The sequence below is a fragment of the Pan paniscus genome, chromosome 18 (assembly GCF_029289425.2).
Source record: "Pan paniscus chromosome 18, NHGRI_mPanPan1-v2.0_pri, whole genome shotgun sequence".
Taxonomy (NCBI): domain Eukaryota; kingdom Metazoa; phylum Chordata; class Mammalia; order Primates; family Hominidae; genus Pan; species Pan paniscus.
Window position 1 is genome coordinate 25,522,929 of NC_073267.2, and position 20,486 is coordinate 25,543,414.

At 43.5% G+C, this 20,486-nt stretch overlaps 1 protein-coding gene across 3 annotated transcripts in view; it reads left to right on the forward strand.

Moving 5' to 3' along the window:
• PRKCB (protein kinase C beta) overlaps positions 1 to 20,486 on the forward strand; it is a 379,967-nt gene that overhangs the window by 269,620 nt on the left and 89,861 nt on the right. For all 3 annotated transcript variants that reach the window (XM_034939848.4, XM_034939847.4, XM_055100033.2), the window contains 2 exons: positions 2,796 to 2,892; positions 13,531 to 13,677. In XM_034939848.4, the coding sequence (XP_034795739.2) occupies positions 2,796 to 2,892; positions 13,531 to 13,677 (244 nt within the window). The remainder of the gene's footprint in view (positions 1 to 2,795; positions 2,893 to 13,530; positions 13,678 to 20,486) is intronic.

The following is a 20,486-nucleotide window of genomic DNA, read 5'->3' on the forward strand; positions in this document are numbered from 1 at the left end:
TTGCACGTGCATAACCTTGATTTCCTTGATTTCCATTTGTTTATTTTTTTTTTTCTTGAGACGGTGTCTCGCTCTGTTGCCCAGGCTGGAGTGCAGTGGAGCAATCTCGGTTCACTGCAACCTCTGCCTCCCGGGTTCAAGCGATTCTCCTGCCTCAGCCTCCCGAATAGCTGGGACTACGGGCACGTGCCACCATGCCCACCTAATTTTTTTGTGGTTTTAGTACAGATGGGGTTTCACCATGTTGGCCAGGTTGTCTCGATCTCCTGACCTGGTGATCTGCCCACCTTGATCTACCAAAGTACTGGGATTACAGGCATAAGCCACCATGCCCGACCTTTTTTTTTTTTTTTTTTTTTTTTGAGAGACAGGATCTTGCTTTGTCACCCAGGCTGGAGTGCAGTGGTGCAATAATAGCTCACTGCAGCCTTGACCTTCTGGACTCAAGCGATTCTCCTACCTCAGCCTCTCAAGTAGCTGGGACTACTGGCATGCGCCACCATACCTAGCTAAATTTTTTTAATTTTTTTGTAGAGACAGGGTCTCGCTATGTTGCCCAGGCTGATCTTGGACTCCTGGCCTCAGATGATCCTCCTTCCTCAGCCTCTCTAAGTGCTAGGATGACAGACATGAGCCACCACGACGACCTGTTTATCTTTTTGTTTGTTTTGTTTTGTTTGTTTTTAACAATTATTTTCTATTTGTAACAAGTGATACTGAATTTCCTTCAAAGGAAGAAATAAAAAGTGTCCTTTAAAATTAAATTTATTATTAAAAAAGTAAAACAGATATTTCAACGCTGATATACAAATCTAGCAAAATCCACAAAGGTAGCATCTGAATGGATAAAGTTAAAGTTTACCCAAAATAGCTCTGTTTTCTTTCTATTACTTTAATTTGTAGGAATCCCTGGAAGTCCCTGCTGTGTGGATAGCACCCTTCTCGATTTCCAGCAAAGATACAGATGCTCTCTTGTTTTTATATTTCTTTTGGTAATTTCCGTGGAATTTTGGAAGAAAATTTGGAATATTAAATGTGGAGGCGTAGAGGCTCAAATTGTCTTCTCTGCTTTGAATCACCTAGCCCATTTTTGGAAGCTGCGTAAGAAGATTCGTGAATGGAGAGAAAACATTGTGATGAAAATTTTAAACTTTGGTTAGGAATGATCTTTGAGAGCGAGGAGTTTTGGGGTCTTTTTTCTTTCCCACTGATTCAGATGCTTTTAGAATGTCCCTTTTCTTTCCTCACACTCATCTCATCCTCTTACTAGCTGAAAAAATCTTTGTGGTCAAGAAACAAACTGAAGCCCCCATGTTTATTATTATATTAGTAGTAGCTGGGCATGGTGGGATGTGCCTATAATCTCAGCTACTTGGGATGCTGAGGCAGGAGGATTGCTTGAGCCCAGGAGTTCAAGACTGGCCTGAGCAACATAGCAAGACCCTATCTCTGCCAGAAAAGAAAAAAAAGAAAAAAAAAAAAAAAAGCCAGGTGTGGTGGGATGTGCTTTTAGTCTCAGCTAGTTGAAAGCTGAGGCCGGAGGATTGTTTGAGCCCAGGAGGTCAAAGCTGCAGTGAGCTATGATTGTGCTGCTGCACTCCAGCCTTGGTGACAGAACAAGACCCTGTCTCTAAAATAATAATAATGACATTAGTCACAGTAATAATAATCATGATGATGCCACTAATTGAATACTTGCTGAATGCCAAGTGCTGTGCTTATCATTTTACATGCGTCATTACATTTCAATTTCACAAGAATTCTATGAAAAAGGAATTTGTATTCCAATTTATAGATGAGAAAAACAGAGGCCCAGAGAGGCTAATCAGCCTGTCTAAGGTTATGAGATGAGATTTGCACCCAGACATGGTTTGACTCCAGGGCTTGTGCGCTTAACCACTAAGGGATGCTGTTTCTCAAAAGGCTGACTACAGCACATTTTGGGGAAACTTTTGCAGAGAAAATAGCATCATGAAGTCAAGTCCATGGTCACCTAAATGCAGTTGAGTGCCAGGATGGCAAAGTGGCACCCTATGCACCCTATGTAGGGTGAAAGGTAGAAATGCTGGAAGAGCATGACAAGAGTGTATTCACAGTCAGGCAGTGGGGGTTGCAATTTGGGAGGATAGGGTGAGAAGATCACTTGAGGTCAGGAATTCAAGACTAGTCTGGGAAACATAGCCAACTCCCATCTCTACAAAAAAAAATTTTTTTGTTTAATTAGCTGGGCATGGTGGCACATGCCTATAGTCCCCAGCTACTCAGGAAGCTGAGGCAGGAGGATCGCTTGAACCCAGGAGCTCGAGGCTTCAGTGAGCTGTGATTGCACTATTGCACTCCAGCCTGGGTGACAGAGTGAGACCCTATCTCTAAAAGCAACAACAACAATAACAACAACAACAAGAAATTTACCATGAGGGATCTTCATAGCATTCTTTCAGAATAAGAAACTACTTAATGGACAAAAAGTAGGTAAAAATATACAGTAATTTAAAGATATAACTAAGAAAACTGTGTAAGTGTGTATATAGAGAGAGTGAGAACTTTGCCTCCTATGTACATGTGATATACATTTTTTTCATGGAAGAGTTACAAAAATACATAGTGTACCTGGTAGTGTACCATGCACACTACCCCCACCCAACATACTGAAAAACAAACCAAAACAAACCAAAAAACCCTCAACATATATTTTTTCAAGTAGAGCTTTATATAGGCCTCCTTTTCATATGCTGATCAATAAAATAATATCGAGTAGAGTCATGAAATGTGTCCCACCCCCTTGTCTCCCTCAGGTTTAAGTTACTGAGCCAGGAGGAAGGCGAGTACTTCAATGTGCCTGTGCCACCGGAAGGAAGTGAGGCCAATGAAGAACTGCGGCAGAAATTTGAGGTGAGGTTTCTTTTCTTTCTCTCTTCTTTCTTTTTTTTTCCTTCTTTCCTTCTGCTCCCTCCTCTTTCTTTCTCTTTCTCTCTTATTCTTTTTTTTCTCTCCTTCCTTCCTTCTTCCTCTCTCTTTTCTTTCCTTCTTTCTCCTTTCTTTCTTTCTTGCTTACTTGCTTGCTTTCTCGCTTTCTTCCTTTCTCTCTTGCTTTCTCTTGCTTGCTTTCTCGCTTTCTTCCTTTCTCTCTTGCTTTCTCTTGCTTGCTTTCTCGCTTTCTTCCTTTCTCTCTTGCTTTCTCTTGCTTGCTTTCTCGCTTTCTTCCTTTCTCTCTTGCTTTCTCTTGCTTGCTTTCTTGCTTGCTCGCTTTCTTGCTTTCTTTCTTGCTTGCTTTCTTTATCCCCCTTTTCTTTGTTTTTTCCTTCCTTCCTTCCTGCCTTCCTTCCTCTCTCTTTCTCTTTCCCTCTCATTCTTTCTTTTCTTTCTCTCTCTGTCCTTCCTTTGTTTCTTTCTCTCTCCTTCCTTCTTCCTTTCTTCCTTCCTTCCTTTCCTCCCTTCCTTCTTTCCCTCCTTCCTCCCTCCCTCCCCCCTTTCCTTTCTTTCTTCCTCCTTCCTCTCTCTTTTCATTCTTTCTCCCCTTTCTCTCTCTCTTCCTCTCTCTTGTCTCTCTCTTCTTTCTTCATCTCCTTTCTTTCATCAGTGGGAACCAGTTAGGTTTGCTGCTGTGCTGATTTTCCTGTTTATGGCATGGTTTCTACTAAGACTTTTCATGACTCTGAGCCTTTGCAAGGTTGTTTTATCTCCTAGAAAACTCTGATTAAGCCTTCAAGACCCCAATTAAATGCCCTTGCCTTATGAAGTTATTCCTGCTTCCCTGTCTGCATTCAGGCTTAGACATTTCTTCAAAAGTGCTCATTCACTGCCCACCATTTTGATGGTGACTTGGACTGGAATGGTAGTCATGGTGAATGAAAGAAGTAGACAGAGGGCCGGATGCGGTGGCTCACACCTGTAATTCCAGCACTTTGGGAAGCTGAAGCAGGCAGATCACTTGAAGTCAGGAGTTGGAGACCAGCCTGGCCAATATGGTTAAACCCAGTCTCTACTAAAAATACAAAAAAATTAGCTAGGCATGGTGGTGCACGCCTGTAATACCAGCTACTCGGAAGGCTGAGGCACAAGAATTTCTCTGGGTGGCAGAGGCTGCAGTGAGCCAAGATCATGCCACTGCATGATCAGTAATGCTCTGTTGCCCAGGCTGCAGTGCAGTGGTGCGATCTTGGCTCACTGCAGCCTGGGCAACAGAGCGAGACTTCATCTCAAAAAAAAAAAAAATAAGTAGACAGAGAAGTGATATATTTTGGAGGCTGAGTCAACTAGGCTTGCTGATGGATGGAATCTGGATTGGCTCTATTGACAGAATGATGCTATATAGTTAACGAATGGAATTGATTGTGCTAATGACTTCATGAAATACCCTGGGGGTAGATCTTCCCAGAGAATAGTTTTATCAAATGGAAAGCCCTTGGCTGTGACCTTGAGTTACATTGCTGGCTCTGCTCCTACCTGAAATAAATCCCTTTCCTTCTACGGGGACAAATAAACACCATTTTCAGCTACCTAAGAGCAGCAGGTGTATAGGACACATCCTTGCTTTACAAAGAAAATGTTTGGGGGAAGATAGGTTTGAATACTTACATTATATGTGCATTGAGTGATTTTAGTAGTTTCCTGAGGAAAAGCACATTATTTTGTTCCCACAAACTCAATACACTGAATCTAGTGGGAGATGATCAATTCTAGATAAACTATGATGGCCTACTAACTCCCCAAAAATGTATATAATAGCATAGCTAAAATGAAATGAATTTTTATTATTGTTATTCGTCAAATAATGACACACACAAATAAAAAAAAAACGTGTAAAGACCATGTAAAGTCCTGGGAAAGAGAGGTCAGGTACCTTGAGAACATGTACAAGAGAAATGTCACGTAGTTTGAGAGAATGGGGAGGTGTCAGGGAGGAAACAGCAATGGAAGTTTACCATGTAAAAAGAGGGGAAAATGTATTCTGTTCTGCAAACAGCATGTGCAAAGGCCCTGTGGTTGGGGGTTATATAGCAACGATGTGAGACTGAAAGAAGACCAGCCTGGGTAGAGCAGAGAAAGCCAAAGAGAGTCCAAGGAAAGGCTGAGGAAGTAGGCATGAGTCACAGTACGTAGGGCTGTGCTGGCCTTGACAAGGATTTTAGCATTTATCCCAAGAGTATTTATCCCAAGGACTTTAGCATTTATCCGAAGAGTATTTATCCCAAGGATTTTAGCATTTATCCCAAGAGCATTTATCCCAAAAGTATTTATCCCGATGATTTTAGCATTTATCCGAAGAGTATTTATCCCAAGGATAGCATTTATCCCAAGAGCATTTACCCAAGAGCATTTTTCCCAAGACTATTTATCCCAAAGATTTTAGTATTTATCCCAAGAGCATTTACCCAAGAGCATTTATCCCAAGGATTTTTTTTTTTTTTTTTTTGAGACAGAGTCTTGCTCTGTCACCCAGGCTGGAGTGCAGTGGTGCGATCTCGGCTCACTGCAAGCTCCGCCTCCTGGGTTCACGCCATTCTCCTGCCTCAGCCTCCCGAGTAGCTGGGACTACAGGTGCCCACCACCACACCTGCCTAATTTTTTGTATTTTTAGTAGAGATGGGGTTTCACCATGTTAGCCAGGATGGTCTTGATCTCCTGACCTCGTGATCCGTCTGCCTCGGCCTCCCAAAATGCTGGGATTACAGGCGTGATATCCCAAGGATTTTAGCATTTATCCCAAGAGCCCAGTTACCACACGTGGTATATTTCAGTACGTTAGAGTTGGTTGCCTCTGTTTGGTTACGGGGCTTTGAGTTCTAGGGCTCTAAATTGCAGACATGAAAAGGCAACCATTAGTGAGTGTATTCCTGTTTCTGACGGCACATCGTACACAGCAAGATAAAGGACAAGTTTGTTTGTTGAAAGAAACAAACTATCAAGTTTGTTCTCCCCTCAACTTGATAGAAATAGCGCTTAGGGGCCAGGCACGGTGGCTCATGCCTGTAATCCCAGCACTTTGGGAGGCTGAGGCAGGAGGATTGCTTGAGCCCAGGAGTTCGAGACCAGCCTCGGCAACATAGCGACCCTACCTCTATTATTAAAAAATATATATTTTTTAAAAAAATAAAAAAAGAAATAGCACTTATGTATTCCCAAATTCCTTGTCTTGAGCCTATGCCCACCCCACATGCTGGAAGATAGTGATAGTTCTGACCCAGTGGGGTCCTCCCTTCCTGGAAACAAGTGGAACAGACACATTGGCCTTGAGCTTATCAGTCATTCTCCAGTGACCTTGATAACAGAGGCTTGTTCCCAAAGTCTTGGACTCAAGCCCAAGTGAACTGAAAAAAGAACCTTCCCTCCAAGTAGAACTAAAAACTGGATACTGTTTGATAAAAATTAAGACAGGAAGGCAGTCCTTCCAGAGAACACTTTCTGTCTCTTTCCCCCAACTTGCTGATGAAGTGGTATCCATTTGCTGCTGTTATAGAAATGTACTCTTACGGGTGAAAAACACAAGGCCAGTATTTTCTTGTATATAACCAAGTCTCAGTTTTGCAAAATGATTTTTTTCTGTCCTGGGGCAGCTGGGGTGACATTTCAGAACACCAAGGAAAAGATTTGCTACACAAACAGAGCATTTGTCTGGGCCAGTAATTGGCTTGGAATAGGAGACTGTTTTATCCGCATGCAAGAAATTGTGTCCCTTTATTTCTAGCAAGAGCCTGCAAATGCTTGTTTATGCCTGAATTATAATCGCTGCATACTGTAGTTGTTGATTAAAAAAAATGTTTCCAACAGACCGAAAATTGTTCTCAGGCTCACAGAGGAATTTCAGTTGACCTTGAACATGAGAAATGTAATCCCTGGGCGATAACCAATTAGCACCCGGAATGACTCAGAAATTACTTTCAAGCCTCTTATCTGGAGGAATTCTGAGTGACAGTAAAATCGAGCTGCTAGAATTGGGGTAATAGAATTTCATGGTAGTGTGAGCTTGGCGCAGTTACCACACGTGGTATACTTCAGAACATCAGAGCTGACTGTTTGCTTAGGGGGCTTTCAGTCGACCGTGGGCTTGGGAAAAGAAGACTCCATTTTGGATGGCGCACAGTGGGATTTCTCAGAGTCTTAAAATTTATTTGTATAACAAAGTGCTTACTGTGTGCCATTTATGATTCTAAGTGCTTTGCAAATATTAACTCAGGTAATTTAATCCTTACAACAACCTAGAATGGTAGGTACTATTATCACGCCATTTTACTTTTACAAATGAAGAAACTGAAGCCCACAGAGGTTTAAGTAACTTTTTAAGGTCCCAGAGCCAGTCATTGTCCTGGGTTTGAGTTTTCCCAGAAACAGACTATAAGGATTCAAGTGCAAGTACTTTATTTGAGAGGTGATCCTGGAAGCACCATAAGTTAATAAGGAAGCATTGCCAGAAAAGGTGGGAAACCAGGAAAGTAAGTATTATCAAGCAGACTACTGCTGTGGGCAGCTAGGGTTTAACCCTGCTGGAGAACTCTCAAGTCAGCGCGGAATGCATGCCTCAGAATTTGCCAATCAAGGGACAGGAAGCTGAGGGGTTATCCGTCGGCTCCCCTTCTGTTGCAGGCTAAGGGCTGCTCCCAGGGAAATCCACTCACCCGCACTTTCAATGTGCCCTGTGCGCTGTGCCCGCTCCTATAACCAGAAAATAAGCTACAGGCAAAGAATCACAGGTGTTTGCTGTTAGCAGCCCCAGGTGTAGAGAGCAGCATGCTGGTGGTGTCTTGGAGGAACACCAGCGATTGTACCTGTGCAATGTAGCCTAATGGTTAAGTGTGATTGCTTGAGAGCCAGACTGCCTAGATTTGAATCCCAATTCTGCCACCTCCTTGCTGAGTGGCTGTAAGCAAGTTGCTTTGTCTCTCTGAGCTTCTGATTCCCTACCTGTAAAATGGGGAATTATAGCACTTCTTACCTCATGAGGTTATGTGAGGATTGAATGAGGTAATGCGTTTAGCAGAGTGTCTCACATGTCATACATATCCAGATGTTAGATGCTAGCATCATGGTGGTTGTTATAATTATCGGCTCCCCCTTCGGGATAAATAAAGCTCAGAACATCCTCTTTCTGGGCTTTGGAAGGGCTGCTTGGAGGTTAGGGAGAATCTACAGGGACTCCTAGCCTACAGAGGTCCCTGCCCCACTGCTGGGTAGCTGGGAGTGCCTGTAGTAGTTCCTTGTAGGGGTGGAGTGGCAGAGGAATCTGCAGTTTTAGCCAGGACAGGCATTCATCATCAGGAGTGGAGCCCAGAGTCTGGCTGCCAGGGCTTCTCCACTGTCCCCTCGTGCTGTCTGGAAGGTGGCTTGGCTCTTTGCTCAGAAATGCTATTTGCTTTCTCTCTTAGCATTGAGTTCTAGGGCTCTAAATCGCAGACATGAAAAGGCAACCATTAGTGTATTCCTGTTTCTGAAAGCACATCCCACACAGCAAGATAAAGGACGAGTTTAATTTGTGCCTCAATTTTAAAATGTTCGCTCTTTGATGCAGTGTGTGCTAGGCATTGTCCCCTTGGAACAATGGGATATTTCAAAGGACAAAGGACAGGGCTCCTGTCCTCTGAAGGCTCACTGAGTAGGGGCCACAAACCCAGGTGTTTTCAGGAGCCAGGCAAACAACAAGAAGGCGAAAGAGCTTGGCATCACCCAGTGTTAGCAGATCCCCTTCTTCAAAAGAAGCTGGGGATCTGGGTTTTCATATCTCCAAATTTTCAACAGTTGGCAACTAATTAAATATTAAAATGACAACAAACGCTGTGCAGACCAGACCAACAGGGTTATCAGACTTCCTTTTTTTTCCAGGGTTATTAGACTTCTGATCTAGATTCTAGAAGTTAAATTAACATGCCCGTGAGAAAAGTTATAAAAGCAAGCTGGGAGGGAGGGAGGAAAGAGGGGTGCCAGCCCCAGATTCAGAGGAGAGAAGGGAGTTTCTAGTGCTGAGGGATGAGGCTGTTAGCTGCTCCTTGAAGGACAAGGAAAAAATCAACCCCTCTTCCCACCCCCCCAAAAAAGTCCTTATCTGTCCACTACGCAAAGTCAAATGAAGAAATCAGGAAGTTTGAGGTCCGTGCTCACGTTTCATGGGGAGTGTGTGCTGGGACCCACAGGTGGATGGGAAAGTTCCCAGGATGGGAAATGGGAACTGGGGCAGGCAGGACTTGGATCTTCACAGTCCGGAGAATGGAGACTGTGAATCAGATGGGTCCTGAGCCAGGATTCAAAGAAGGCAGGACACACGGTGCTAAGGTGATGGGGTGGTGGAGCAGGGAGGGGAGTAGGGAAAGTGTTTGGGTCAGGCCAGCTTGGGGGTGATGATTTAGGAGGGTGTGAGGACATAGCCTGAGAAAGGTGAGACGGCTTCTGTCCTACCCTGGCTCTTTTGTTTGCAGTTTCCATTGCAAATAAGATGACCTTGTAGTTTTAACTACCCCCTCGTTGCCTCTACACCCCAAATCTCTGTCTCCAGTCCAGATATCTTTGCTCAAGCCCCAAATCCATGTATACAACTGCTTACTGGGTATTTACACTTGGGTTAAACCTCAACATATCTTACTACAAAGTAAACTGACCAAGTATATTCACAGCAGCGTTGTTAGTAGGCCGAAAGGGGAAACAACTCAAATGCCTGTACACAGGAGACGGGATAAACATCAACAATGAGTGCCATTCAGCAATACAAAGAGACAAATTACCGATTTATGCAAAAACATGGATGCATTTCAAGAACATTTTGATGAGTGAAAGAAGCCAGGCACAAGAGTACACACTCTACAATGCTGTTCAGATGAAATTCAAGAACAGACAAAACTGACCTATGGGATAGAAACTGGAACAGAGATTGCCTTAGTGGCGGGGGTTGCGGGGGGCATTGACTGGGAACTTTTGGAGGGTGATGGAAATGTTCCGCGTCTTGTTTGGGGTTTGGGGTACATGGGTGTGCACATTTGTCAAAATCTACAGAACTGTGCACATGAGATTGGTGCACTTTGCGGTGCCCACCTCAAGTTTCAAAACATGAATAAAGAGAAAATGGCGGATGCTTTGTTAGCCATGGTTCCTATATGGTAACAGTGGAATATGCACCCCATGAGGGAGAAATAAACCTTGAAGTTTTAAGCTGCTGTGGGGAAGAGGGGATCTCAACATGCCTGAAATCACACTGGTCATCTCTGCCCACCCTCTTCCCCACACTTCCAAACTTGCTCCTCCTCTGCTTCTTCTCATCTCAGTGGAAAGAACCAGCATCCTGCCAGTTGGTCAGAACAGAAGCTGGGGAGCTGTCCTTCATCTCCAATCTCCCTTCTCCCTTGCCCAATCTGCTACCCAGCTGGGGTCAGTCTGTCTCCCAAATAGATCCACTTTGTTCAGTCTACACTGCAGACAACTGAGTCCATCATTTTGTTTTGTTTTGTTTTAAGACAGGGTCTCCCTTTATCACTCAGGCTGGAGTGCAGTGGTGCAATCATGGCTCACTGCAACCTCCAACTCCTGGGCTCAGGGGATCCTCCCACCTCAGCCTCCCGTGTAGCTGGGACTACAGGCACACACCACCATGCCTGGCTCATCATTTCTCTCCTTGATAATGCAGTGACTTCCTAGTGATCACTCAGCCCACGTGCTGGGGGGTCTCCTCTCCACTCAGAGTGACCTGTTAAATATGTATGGTCATACCATAGCCCTGCTTCAAACCTTTCAAAGGCTGCCTGTCATGCTCATAGTCAGCCTGAATTTCTTAAGGTCCTTTCAACACTTTGTCTGCCTCCTGTGCCATATCTGCCTTGCATTTAATGATCCAGCCAGACGATGTTTCATTCCTTGAATGTGTCTTCCCCTCTGTTCCATAAATGCTGTTCCTGCTGCCAATACCAGTTTATCTACTTCAGCAACCCCAACATACCTTTTGGACACAGAATGGAGGATCCAATCCCAGCTAGAATGCACGTTTTTTGAGAGTATCTGTATCCATTTTGCCCTCTGATGTATCCTCAGCACCTAGAGCAGCACTTAGCATGTAGCAGGTACTCAACAAGAATTTTTGATTTGTTTGTTGGTTTGTTTATGACAGAGTCTTGCTCTGTTGCCCAGGCTGGAGTGCAATACAGTGATCAGAGCTTACTGCAGCTTCCAACTCCTGGGCTTAAGGGATTCTCCTGCCTTAAGCCTCCCAAGTAGCTGGGACTACAGGCCCACTGCCACCATGTCCAGCTAATTAAACTTTTTTTTGAGATAGGGTCTGGCTGTGTTGCCCAGGCTGGTCTTGAACTCCTGGCCTCAAGCAGTCCTGCCTCAGCCTTCCAAAGCTTTGTGATTACAGGCATCAGCCACCACATCCAGCCTCAATAAATGTTTTCTGAATGAATGAATGAATCTTCCCTGATATTCAAAACTTTGGAAAGATTTATTTTGCCTCTTTATCTTCAAAGCAACCAAATAATGCAACAATAATAATAGCTACCATTCACTGAGCATGTGTTGTGTGCCAGGAATGATACTAAGGACTCTGTGATATATCATTTCATGTCATCATCTCCATGTCTTGAAAAGGTGATGAATGTTTAGGAAGCTTCAATCACCAAATGCAAATTTAGTGCCTTCTCTGTGCCATACTCCTCTAGGTACCAGGGAAACAGTGGAAAGCAAAACAGACAAAATCCTTGCCATTGGGGAGCTTACATTCTGGTATAAGGAGAAAGATGATAAATTGGGAAACAAGTAAATATATGGTTTGTAAGATGGTGACAAGTGTTTTAGAGAAAATCAAGTAAGTAAGGCGGATGGAGATTGCTGAGAGCAGTTTTATGTAGGGTGTTCAGGGAAGGGCCCTCTTATCAGAGGTGAGAGAGTTCTGGGGAAAGAGTGCTCTGAGCAGAGGGAACAGCAGGTGCAAAGGCCCTGGGGTAAGAGAATGTTTGGTGCATTCAGAGAGCAGCAAGGAGGCCAGTGCAGAAGTAGAAAGGAGGCTGAAATCAGAGGGGGTCCAGAGGGGCTCAGTCATCTGTGGCCTTTGGCTTTTACTTTGAGAATAATGGGATGGTATATATATTGGGCAGAGGAATGTTATGACTTAACTGATGTGTTCTGGGCCACACAGCTGATTCATGTCAGAGGATTCTACCACGAGGCTTTTTTTTTTTTTTTTTTTTTTTAGTGAGAGAGAGATGGGATCTCACTCTGTCACCCAGGCTGGTGGGCAGTGGTGTGATTATAGCTCACAGCAGCCTCTAACTCCTGGGCTAAAGCAGTCCTCCCACCTTGGCCTCCCAGGTAGCTGGGATGACAAGTGCACACCACCTTGCCTGGCTAACTTTCTTTATTTTTGTAGAGACAGGGTCTTGTTATGTTGCCCAGGCTGTTCTCAAACTTCTATCCTCAATCGAATCTCCTGTCTCAGCGTCAAAAAGTGTTGGAATTGCAGGTGTGAGCCACTGTGCCCAGCCACACATGAGCTTTTAACTCCACAGTTTTCTCTCTGCTAAACGTGAATCCAGTAACGAAGTCCTGGCAGCTGCAGGTCTCCCACTCATGGCTTCCAGTTTTTGCCTCATTCCAAAGCACCTGCTGCCACTCTGAGCCCCATTCCACAGCTCATGGCAAGGAGTCCCTCTCCCATTGCACTGAGGACAGACATGGCCCTCACTCATCCATTTATGCAACAAATATTTAGTTGGGAACTATACTAGTTGTCAGGAAAACCATGGAGAATGAGAAATATTCCGTGTCCACAACAGTCTCCAATTTATTGGAAGGAAACAAGTGAACAGGCAGTTATCCTCCAGTATTTATGGGAAGAGAAGTGGATGAAGGAAGAAAATCAGAGGAGAACCTAGTGCAGACAGAGAGAATCGATGAGGGCTTCCCTGAGCCATGAAAATGTGAACCCCAAGCTGGGTTGCTGAAGGGGAGAGAATAGCCATTTGTACCACAGTAGCAGCAGCAGGTGCAAAGGCCCTGTGGTTGGAGGGGCCTGGGACATCCAGGGGAGTGAAAGGAGAATGAAGCTACATTGCAGAGAAGAAGCACCCTAGCAATGATGGAGCTGGAAAGCCAGGTAGGGCCTAAACATACAAGTCCATGAAAGCACCTCGATCTTTACCCTGAAAATGATGGGATGCCACTGAGGCATTTTAAGCAGGAGGGGACTTGGTTGGATGAGAGGCTCACTGTGGTTGTGTGTGAAACCCAGTGTAAGGGAAATCACTGTGCCTTGTGCAGGTGAGAGACGATGGCAGGTAGTGATGGTTGAGATGGAAAGAAGTAGATGAATTCTAGAGACAGCTGGGAGGAAAGAAATGACAGTTCTGGTTATGGTTGAGACATGAGGGATAAAAGAAAGATGGAGTTGCAAAGGATGTCCGACAGGTTTCAGGCTTGTGGAGTGATGCATGGCTATGCTTTTCATGGGGACAGGGTGCCGGAGCTGCAGGAACTACAGCTTCCCATTGTGTGCCTGTGCCTTCCTACAAGATCGTCCTCAAACCCTGAGCATGTTTTCTGTGTGCTTCCTTTTTGCAGAGGGCCAAGATCAGTCAGGGAACCAAGGTCCCGGAAGAAAAGACGACCAACACTGTCTCCAAATTTGACAACAATGGCAACAGAGACCGGATGAAACTGACCGATTTTAACTTCCTAATGGTGCTGGGGAAAGGCAGCTTTGGCAAGGTATGGTATGATTTGGTGGCTCCACCTGCTTTGGAAGGAACATCTAACAACGCAGGCACATTTGCTTTTCCTATGGGACGGATGTCCTAGTGGGAGAGAGAGTAAGAAGTAAATAGAGCCACACCACACTTTGTAATGAATACCACGAAGGAAATGAATGGAGTGCTGTGTCACAAACAAAAAGGCGACCCGTTCAGTCTGAGGAGGTGACACATATACTGAGACCTGGATGATGAGAAAGAACTAGCTATGCTTTCAAAGAGCTAGGAAAGAATGTTCTCAGAAGAGAGCAAGTGCAAAAGTTCCAAGGTGGGGACAGGCTGGGTGCATCCTAGGAACCATCAGAAGGTGTTGGGGCAAAATGTCACTAGCAGAAGGAGGTATAGGACGTGATGTTGCAGAGATAAGCAGGGCCCAAGGATGCAAACCTTATAAGCTACAATGAGGAGTTTGGGTTTCATTCACAGTGCAGCGGGGAGCCATTGAACCTTTTTAAGCAGAGCAGTGACAGGATCGGATTTGCCTTTTGGAAAAGATCACTCTGACAGCCAAGAACGGAAATGGTTCCTTTCAAACAGTAGCACAGTGGAAGGATGACCCTGGGACTCATACAGTGGTTCTGGACGCTTTTATAGATACTGCGAGATGCTGTTTTACTGAAGTTGAGATTGTGTTATAAGTATTTCTGACTCATTTAGTGTTGTTTTGGGGTTTTTAGTCCCTTTGCGTGCCACAAAGATGTCTAGCATAAATCTCATACCATGAACTCAGGTGTGCAAAAAATATAAATTTCTTTTCCATCTATGTAGCGTAAGCCAAAAACCTGGGAGTTATCCCTGAGCTTCCCTCTTTCCTGTATTCCCACCGTTCCTGCCCACCGCCCCCTGCAGCCATGTACAATGCATTGGCGAATTCTGACAGTTCCTTCAAAGTATATCATGTATTCACTAACTTCTCTTCATCTCTCTAATACCACCCAAATCTAATCATTAATATCACCTGGATAACTGCAGAAACTCCTCAGTGGTTTCTCAATCCCAATCTTGTTACCTATAATTAATCCCAATCCCAATCTTTTTACCTATAATTAATCGTTACCTATAATTAATTGCAATCCCAATCTTGTTACCTATAATTAATTTACTTTCTACTTCGCAGCCGTAATAATTTTTTAAAGCTTACATTAGGTCAAGGGGCTCCCCTGCTTAAGACCCTCCAATGACTTTCCATCCAATTAGAAGAAATTCTGTGTTACATCCTTAGCTTGTATCACCCTTTATCATCTGGCCCTTGTTCTCTGTGTGACTTCTTTTCTTCTTTCTCCTCCCCATCACCCACTGTGCTCTGGCCACAACATCAGCTCTTGGGTCACTGAAACACACAAAGCTCCTTCCTCCCTTAGAGGCTTTGTGATTCAGCTCCCTTTGCTGTTTGCAAGGCCGGCTGCTTCCTGCAATTCACATCTCAACTTAGACGCCACTTCTTCTGAAAAATCTTCCCCAACTACCCACTGAAAAGTTGCCGCTCATTCACTGTCCATTATGTTTAACTCTCTCATAGCACCCATCACTGAGCGATGCTTTTCTTGTGTCCTTGTTGATTTTTTCTCTCTTCCCTTTCTAAGGTCTAAGCTCCACAAGAGTAGGGATCTTCTCCGTCGTGGTCACCACTGTGTTTTCAGAGCCTAGGGATGGAATTCATTCAGTGCCTAGATTGAATGCGTGGATTCTCTCTGTCTGTGGGTGGCAAGGGCATCCACTGAGATGGACTAAGGGATCTGAAATGATGGCTCAAAGTCTGAAGAGCTTCAGCATGGGATGGGAATAGAGAGTAAGGGCAGCCAGTAAGATGGCCCATCCAGTCCTTAAGGTTGGGAATAGGCAGTTGGCAGTGGTCCACAACGTTGTATGGTTTTTACCAGCAGCTCTGAGTATCCCTGGGGTGGAGATGGAGAAGGAGATGGTGGATTTGAACTAAGCGTGGGATTAGTAGAATCAGTGAACTAGAAGATTATGGAAGAAAGAGAGTTAAGGATTCTGGGAAGAGAGATGTCCACTGCAGATCCACAGAGCCTGTACCAAGTGCTCAAGAAAAGCGTGTTGAATACATGAATGAAAATGGTATCTAGATTGGGTTGGGGAAGATGTCTAGCATAAAGAGGGTCATCACCTGGGTGGGAAAAAGGGAGTTTAGAAGTCTAGGGATGAAAAAAAAATGGATGAGGTCAAGATACGTAAAATGTTAGGAAGAATTGAGGCATTGAGATTTCAAACATGGAGCAGTTTCTCTGATGATGAGGAAGAAAGTGGCCTAAATAAAGAAGAGGTTCTAATAAGCTGAGTTTTTACAAATTAAATGAGCACTTTTTTTTTTTTCTTTTTGAGATAGAGTCTCACTCTGTTGTCCAGGCTGGAATGTAGTGGTGCATTACGGTTCACTGCAGCCTCGACATGCTGGACTCAAGCAGTCCAGCTCCTACCCAAGTTCACATCTTTCTCTGACCCCCAAATAACTGCATGCACCACCATGCCTGGCTAATTTTTGTTTTTGTTTTTTTCAATCAGAATCTTACTCTCTTGCCCAGGCTGGAGTGCAATGGCGCCATCTCGGCTCACTGCAACCTCTACCTCCAGGGTTCAAGTGATTCTCCTGCCTCAGTCTCGCGCTCGGCTAATTTTTGTAGTTTTTAATAGAGACAGGGTTTCACCATGTTGACCAGGCTGGTCTTGAACTCCTGACCTCATGTGATCCGTTCGCCTCGGCCTCCTAAAGTGCTGGGATTACAGACGTGAGCCACCGCACCTGACCTAATTTTTGTATTTTTTTGTAGAGACATGGTCTCACTATGTTTCCCAGGCTGCTCAAGTACTTATAAGCTCAAGCAATCATCCTGCCGTGGCCTCAGAAAGTGCTGGGATTACAGGTGTGAGCCACCGCACCTGTCCTAAATTTTTATATATATATATATATATATATATATATATATATATATGCTTTCTTTTTTCCTTTTTTTTTTTTTTTTTGAGACGGTGTTTCTCTCTTATTGCCCAGGCTGGAGTGCAATGGCACAATCTCAGCTCACCGCAACCTCCGCCTCCCAGGTTCAAGTGATTCTCCTGCCTCAGCCTTTTCGAGTGGCTGGCATTACAGGTATGCGCCACCACGCCCAGCTAATTTTCCACTTTTAGTAGAGACGGGGTTTCTCCATGTTGGTCAGGCTGGTCTTGAACTCCTGACCTCAGGTGATCCGCCTGCCTCAGCCTCCCAAAGTGCTGGGATTATAGGTGTGAGCCACCATGCCCGGCCATGATATTTTTAATAAGCAATGCATTCACATGATTCATCATTAAGATTATATTAAAAGGATAAACACTGAGAAGTCCTGCTCCTACCCAAGTTCACATCTTTCTCTGACCACTTACTGCTACTGCTTTCCCTATGTGAACACTTTTATTCAGTTAATTTGTGTCTTTCCAGTCCCCCTGAGCTAATTTAACATTTTTATTCTTGTCCTTATTAACTCAAAAATTCGTGTACTACGCCTGTTTTTGATCACTTAACAAAACAGACGAGAGGATGTTTGATGGAGGATTGGAAGTTCTGGAGAGTCCCATGGAAAGGATTGGGGTTGGGGGGTAGTGGGTGGAGTCGTAGGAGAATGAATCACTGGGGAGCAATGAGAGAATAGATCATATGTCTCCATGGAAACCGTTATAATAATTGAGAACTCTGTTCCAGACTGGAGATATAGCATCAAATAAATCATAGATGAAAACAACAGTAAGTCATGAAAGCAAAGTAGAATAACAAACACCTCTATGATCCTTTAAAACAGAGTAATCCTTTGCAACTCTAGTGTTGCCAACTAGGGTTGTAAATTAATGCAGGTTTTATATTTGAATTCCAACTTTGAACATTTTGCAGTCTGGTTAGGTATATAGATCAATCTCCATAAACAGAAGAACACAGCTGCAGTGATTTGCTCTTCCCCTTCGGAAGATGAAAGTGATGGGGCTTTGGGGTAATCTGTTTCCACCTCCCTTAACCCAGGAAAACAAAACAAAACAAAACAAAACATGTTTTTAAACCCTAATGGCCAGGTGCGGTGGTTTGCGCCTGTAATCCCAGCACTTTGGGAGGCCAAGGTGGGCAGATCACAAAATCAGGAGTTCGAGGCCAGCCTGGCCAATATGGTGAAACCCTCTCTCTACTAAAAGTACAAAAATTAGCCGGGCGTGGTGGCAGGCGCCTGTATTCCCAGCTACTCAGGAGGCTGTGGCAGGAGAATCGCTTGAACCGAGGAGGTGGAGGTTGCAGTGAGCCGAGATCGTGCCACTGCACTCCAGCCTGGGTGACAGAGCAAGACACTGTCTCAAACAACAACAACAACAACAGCCCCACTAATAATTTGTGGGGCAACTAGGGAATGGCACAAGCCTTTTGGTAAGCCCTGTAAAAATGAAACAAGGCAGGAAGCAATGGTGAAGGACATTGAATTTCAAATGTGTAAGCCCGTTTCAAAATCTTTCAAAAGAAGAAAACTGTGGAGAGTTTGTTTTTTTAAACAGGCAGAAGTGTTTACCTGGAAGGGCTAACTTACCAAAGCAGGGCCTGTTGGCATGGCTGGCTTACTCGGAGGTAGTTGCCTTCTAGGACTTTTAATACAGAGCATTCAAATGTGTCATTCACGTTTAAAAATTATTTTATTTCTCAACTTTTATTTTAGATACAGAGGATACATGCGCAGGTTTGTCACATGGGTATATTATACCCAGGTAGTGAGCATAGTACCCAATAGGTGGTTTTTCATTTATTGCTTAATGGTGCTTAGAATTTTATCCTTAACTGTCCGTTTTTATAATGCCTTGAAACTTTGAGTTTTGCCAACGTCTTTCAAGAATTGAACTTTGAATGATTGCTGGAGTCAAAATTATGCTGCACATATATAAATTGGGCAGATTTGTACCGTCCGGATTGATGATACAAGCTTACCTTATAAAGTAAATACAGCAAATACTTGATCAAGTATATACACAGCACAAGGATAACTCTTCATATTATAAACGTGATTCCTCTAACCCTAATGTGCTGCCATAATAAACATGCATTAAATATTTAATGAATGCTAATACTGTGTGTCTTCTGAGACTTCATATGTGCTCATGGTAATGATTTGTATGATCCACGTCTTTAAAAAATAGTATGCAGGAAAGTTTGAATGGAGGCTTTCTTGTTCTCTTATACCCCTGACTCTTGCCTATGGATGGAACTGAGCTAATGTACGTGAGTTGAGATGGGGTCAGGGGGTCAGAAAGGAGCTAGGGGAGGCAGCTGGTGTGCTATAGTGGACATAGATCTATAACCATAAAGAAGCTGAAAGAAGCTTCAGCACAGAAGATCTATGTAAAAATGGTATTTACTGGAAAACAGAAATAGCCCAAATGGTATATTCATAATAAATACAAAAAAAAAAAAGAAGTGACTCTCTCCTCTCTCTCTCTGTCCCTCTCTCATGCACGTGCATCTATCTATCTATCTATCTATCCATCTATCTATCTAATCTATCATCTATCTACCTATCATCTTTCTGTTATCTATCTACCCATCATCTATCATCTATCATCTATATCTATCATCTGTTTATCATCTATCATCTATTTACCTATTATCTGTCTATCTTATTATCTATCATCTGTCTACATATCATCAATCAATCAATCAATCATCTATCTGTCATCATAGAAAGATTTTCATAACATATCAAATAAAAATAAAAGCAAATTATGGAACATTATGATTGGCAATATAAAATGTGTATAGACCAATTCCTTTTATGTAATATACTCATGGTCCCTGCTTTCATTAAACTTTTTCTTCAACATTTCATTATGAAAATTTAAAAAATGGAAAAGTTGAAATGATTGCATAATGAACATCTATAACACCCACCACCTGGATTCCACAAGTAACATTTGACTGTATTTGCTTTATCATGTATCCATCTGTCTATCCGTCCATCAACGCTTTTTTAATGCATTTCAAAGCAAGTTGCAGACATCCATACACTTTACATTTGCAGATAACTGCAAATGCACTTTACATTCAGCATGTGTACCATTTAACCAGAATTCAATATTTGCAATAATTATTTTAAAGGTAAAATTACACACACTGAAATGTAGCTATCTTAAGTATATCATTCTATGAGTTTTGAAAAACGCATAGTTTTTAAAATGCAGTGGAGGTATACACATTCATTTAAAAAATCACACAGGCATGACAGCAACTGTGATGTTTAGTATGTTCCATGGGCACCTGCGGGAGTGGGATTTGCCCTGGTTGAAGCCAGAGAAGGCTTCTGTGAGAAAGTGGCTCGAGCTGTAGCTAAAGGACGAGTTAAGTTAACTATGCAAAGAGGGGAAATAGTAAATGAAAATCTCAGAATGTCTCCTTGTTCCTGGCCCCCACCCCCAAAATAGGCTTGGTTAATCTGTGTGGCTGACAGGGCACCTAAACTTTTATTAGGGTAGATTCATCTGCTGTAACAAATAGACCCCCAAATATATACTGGCTCAGACACAATAGAAGTTTAAAATTTTCATTAAACTTCTAAGTTTAAGAAGTTTAAGACAGGCGCGCCTGGCCACACCCACTCTCTCCATATGGTGATTGGGGACAAGGTGTCTTTCGTCCTGTATGGCTCCATTAATCCCTAGAGCTTTGTTTTTCTCTGCAGTCAGAGGGTGGAGGAGGCACAAGCTGCTTCTTAAAAGTCTCAGCTTGGGAAGTGGCACCAATCATTTCTGCCT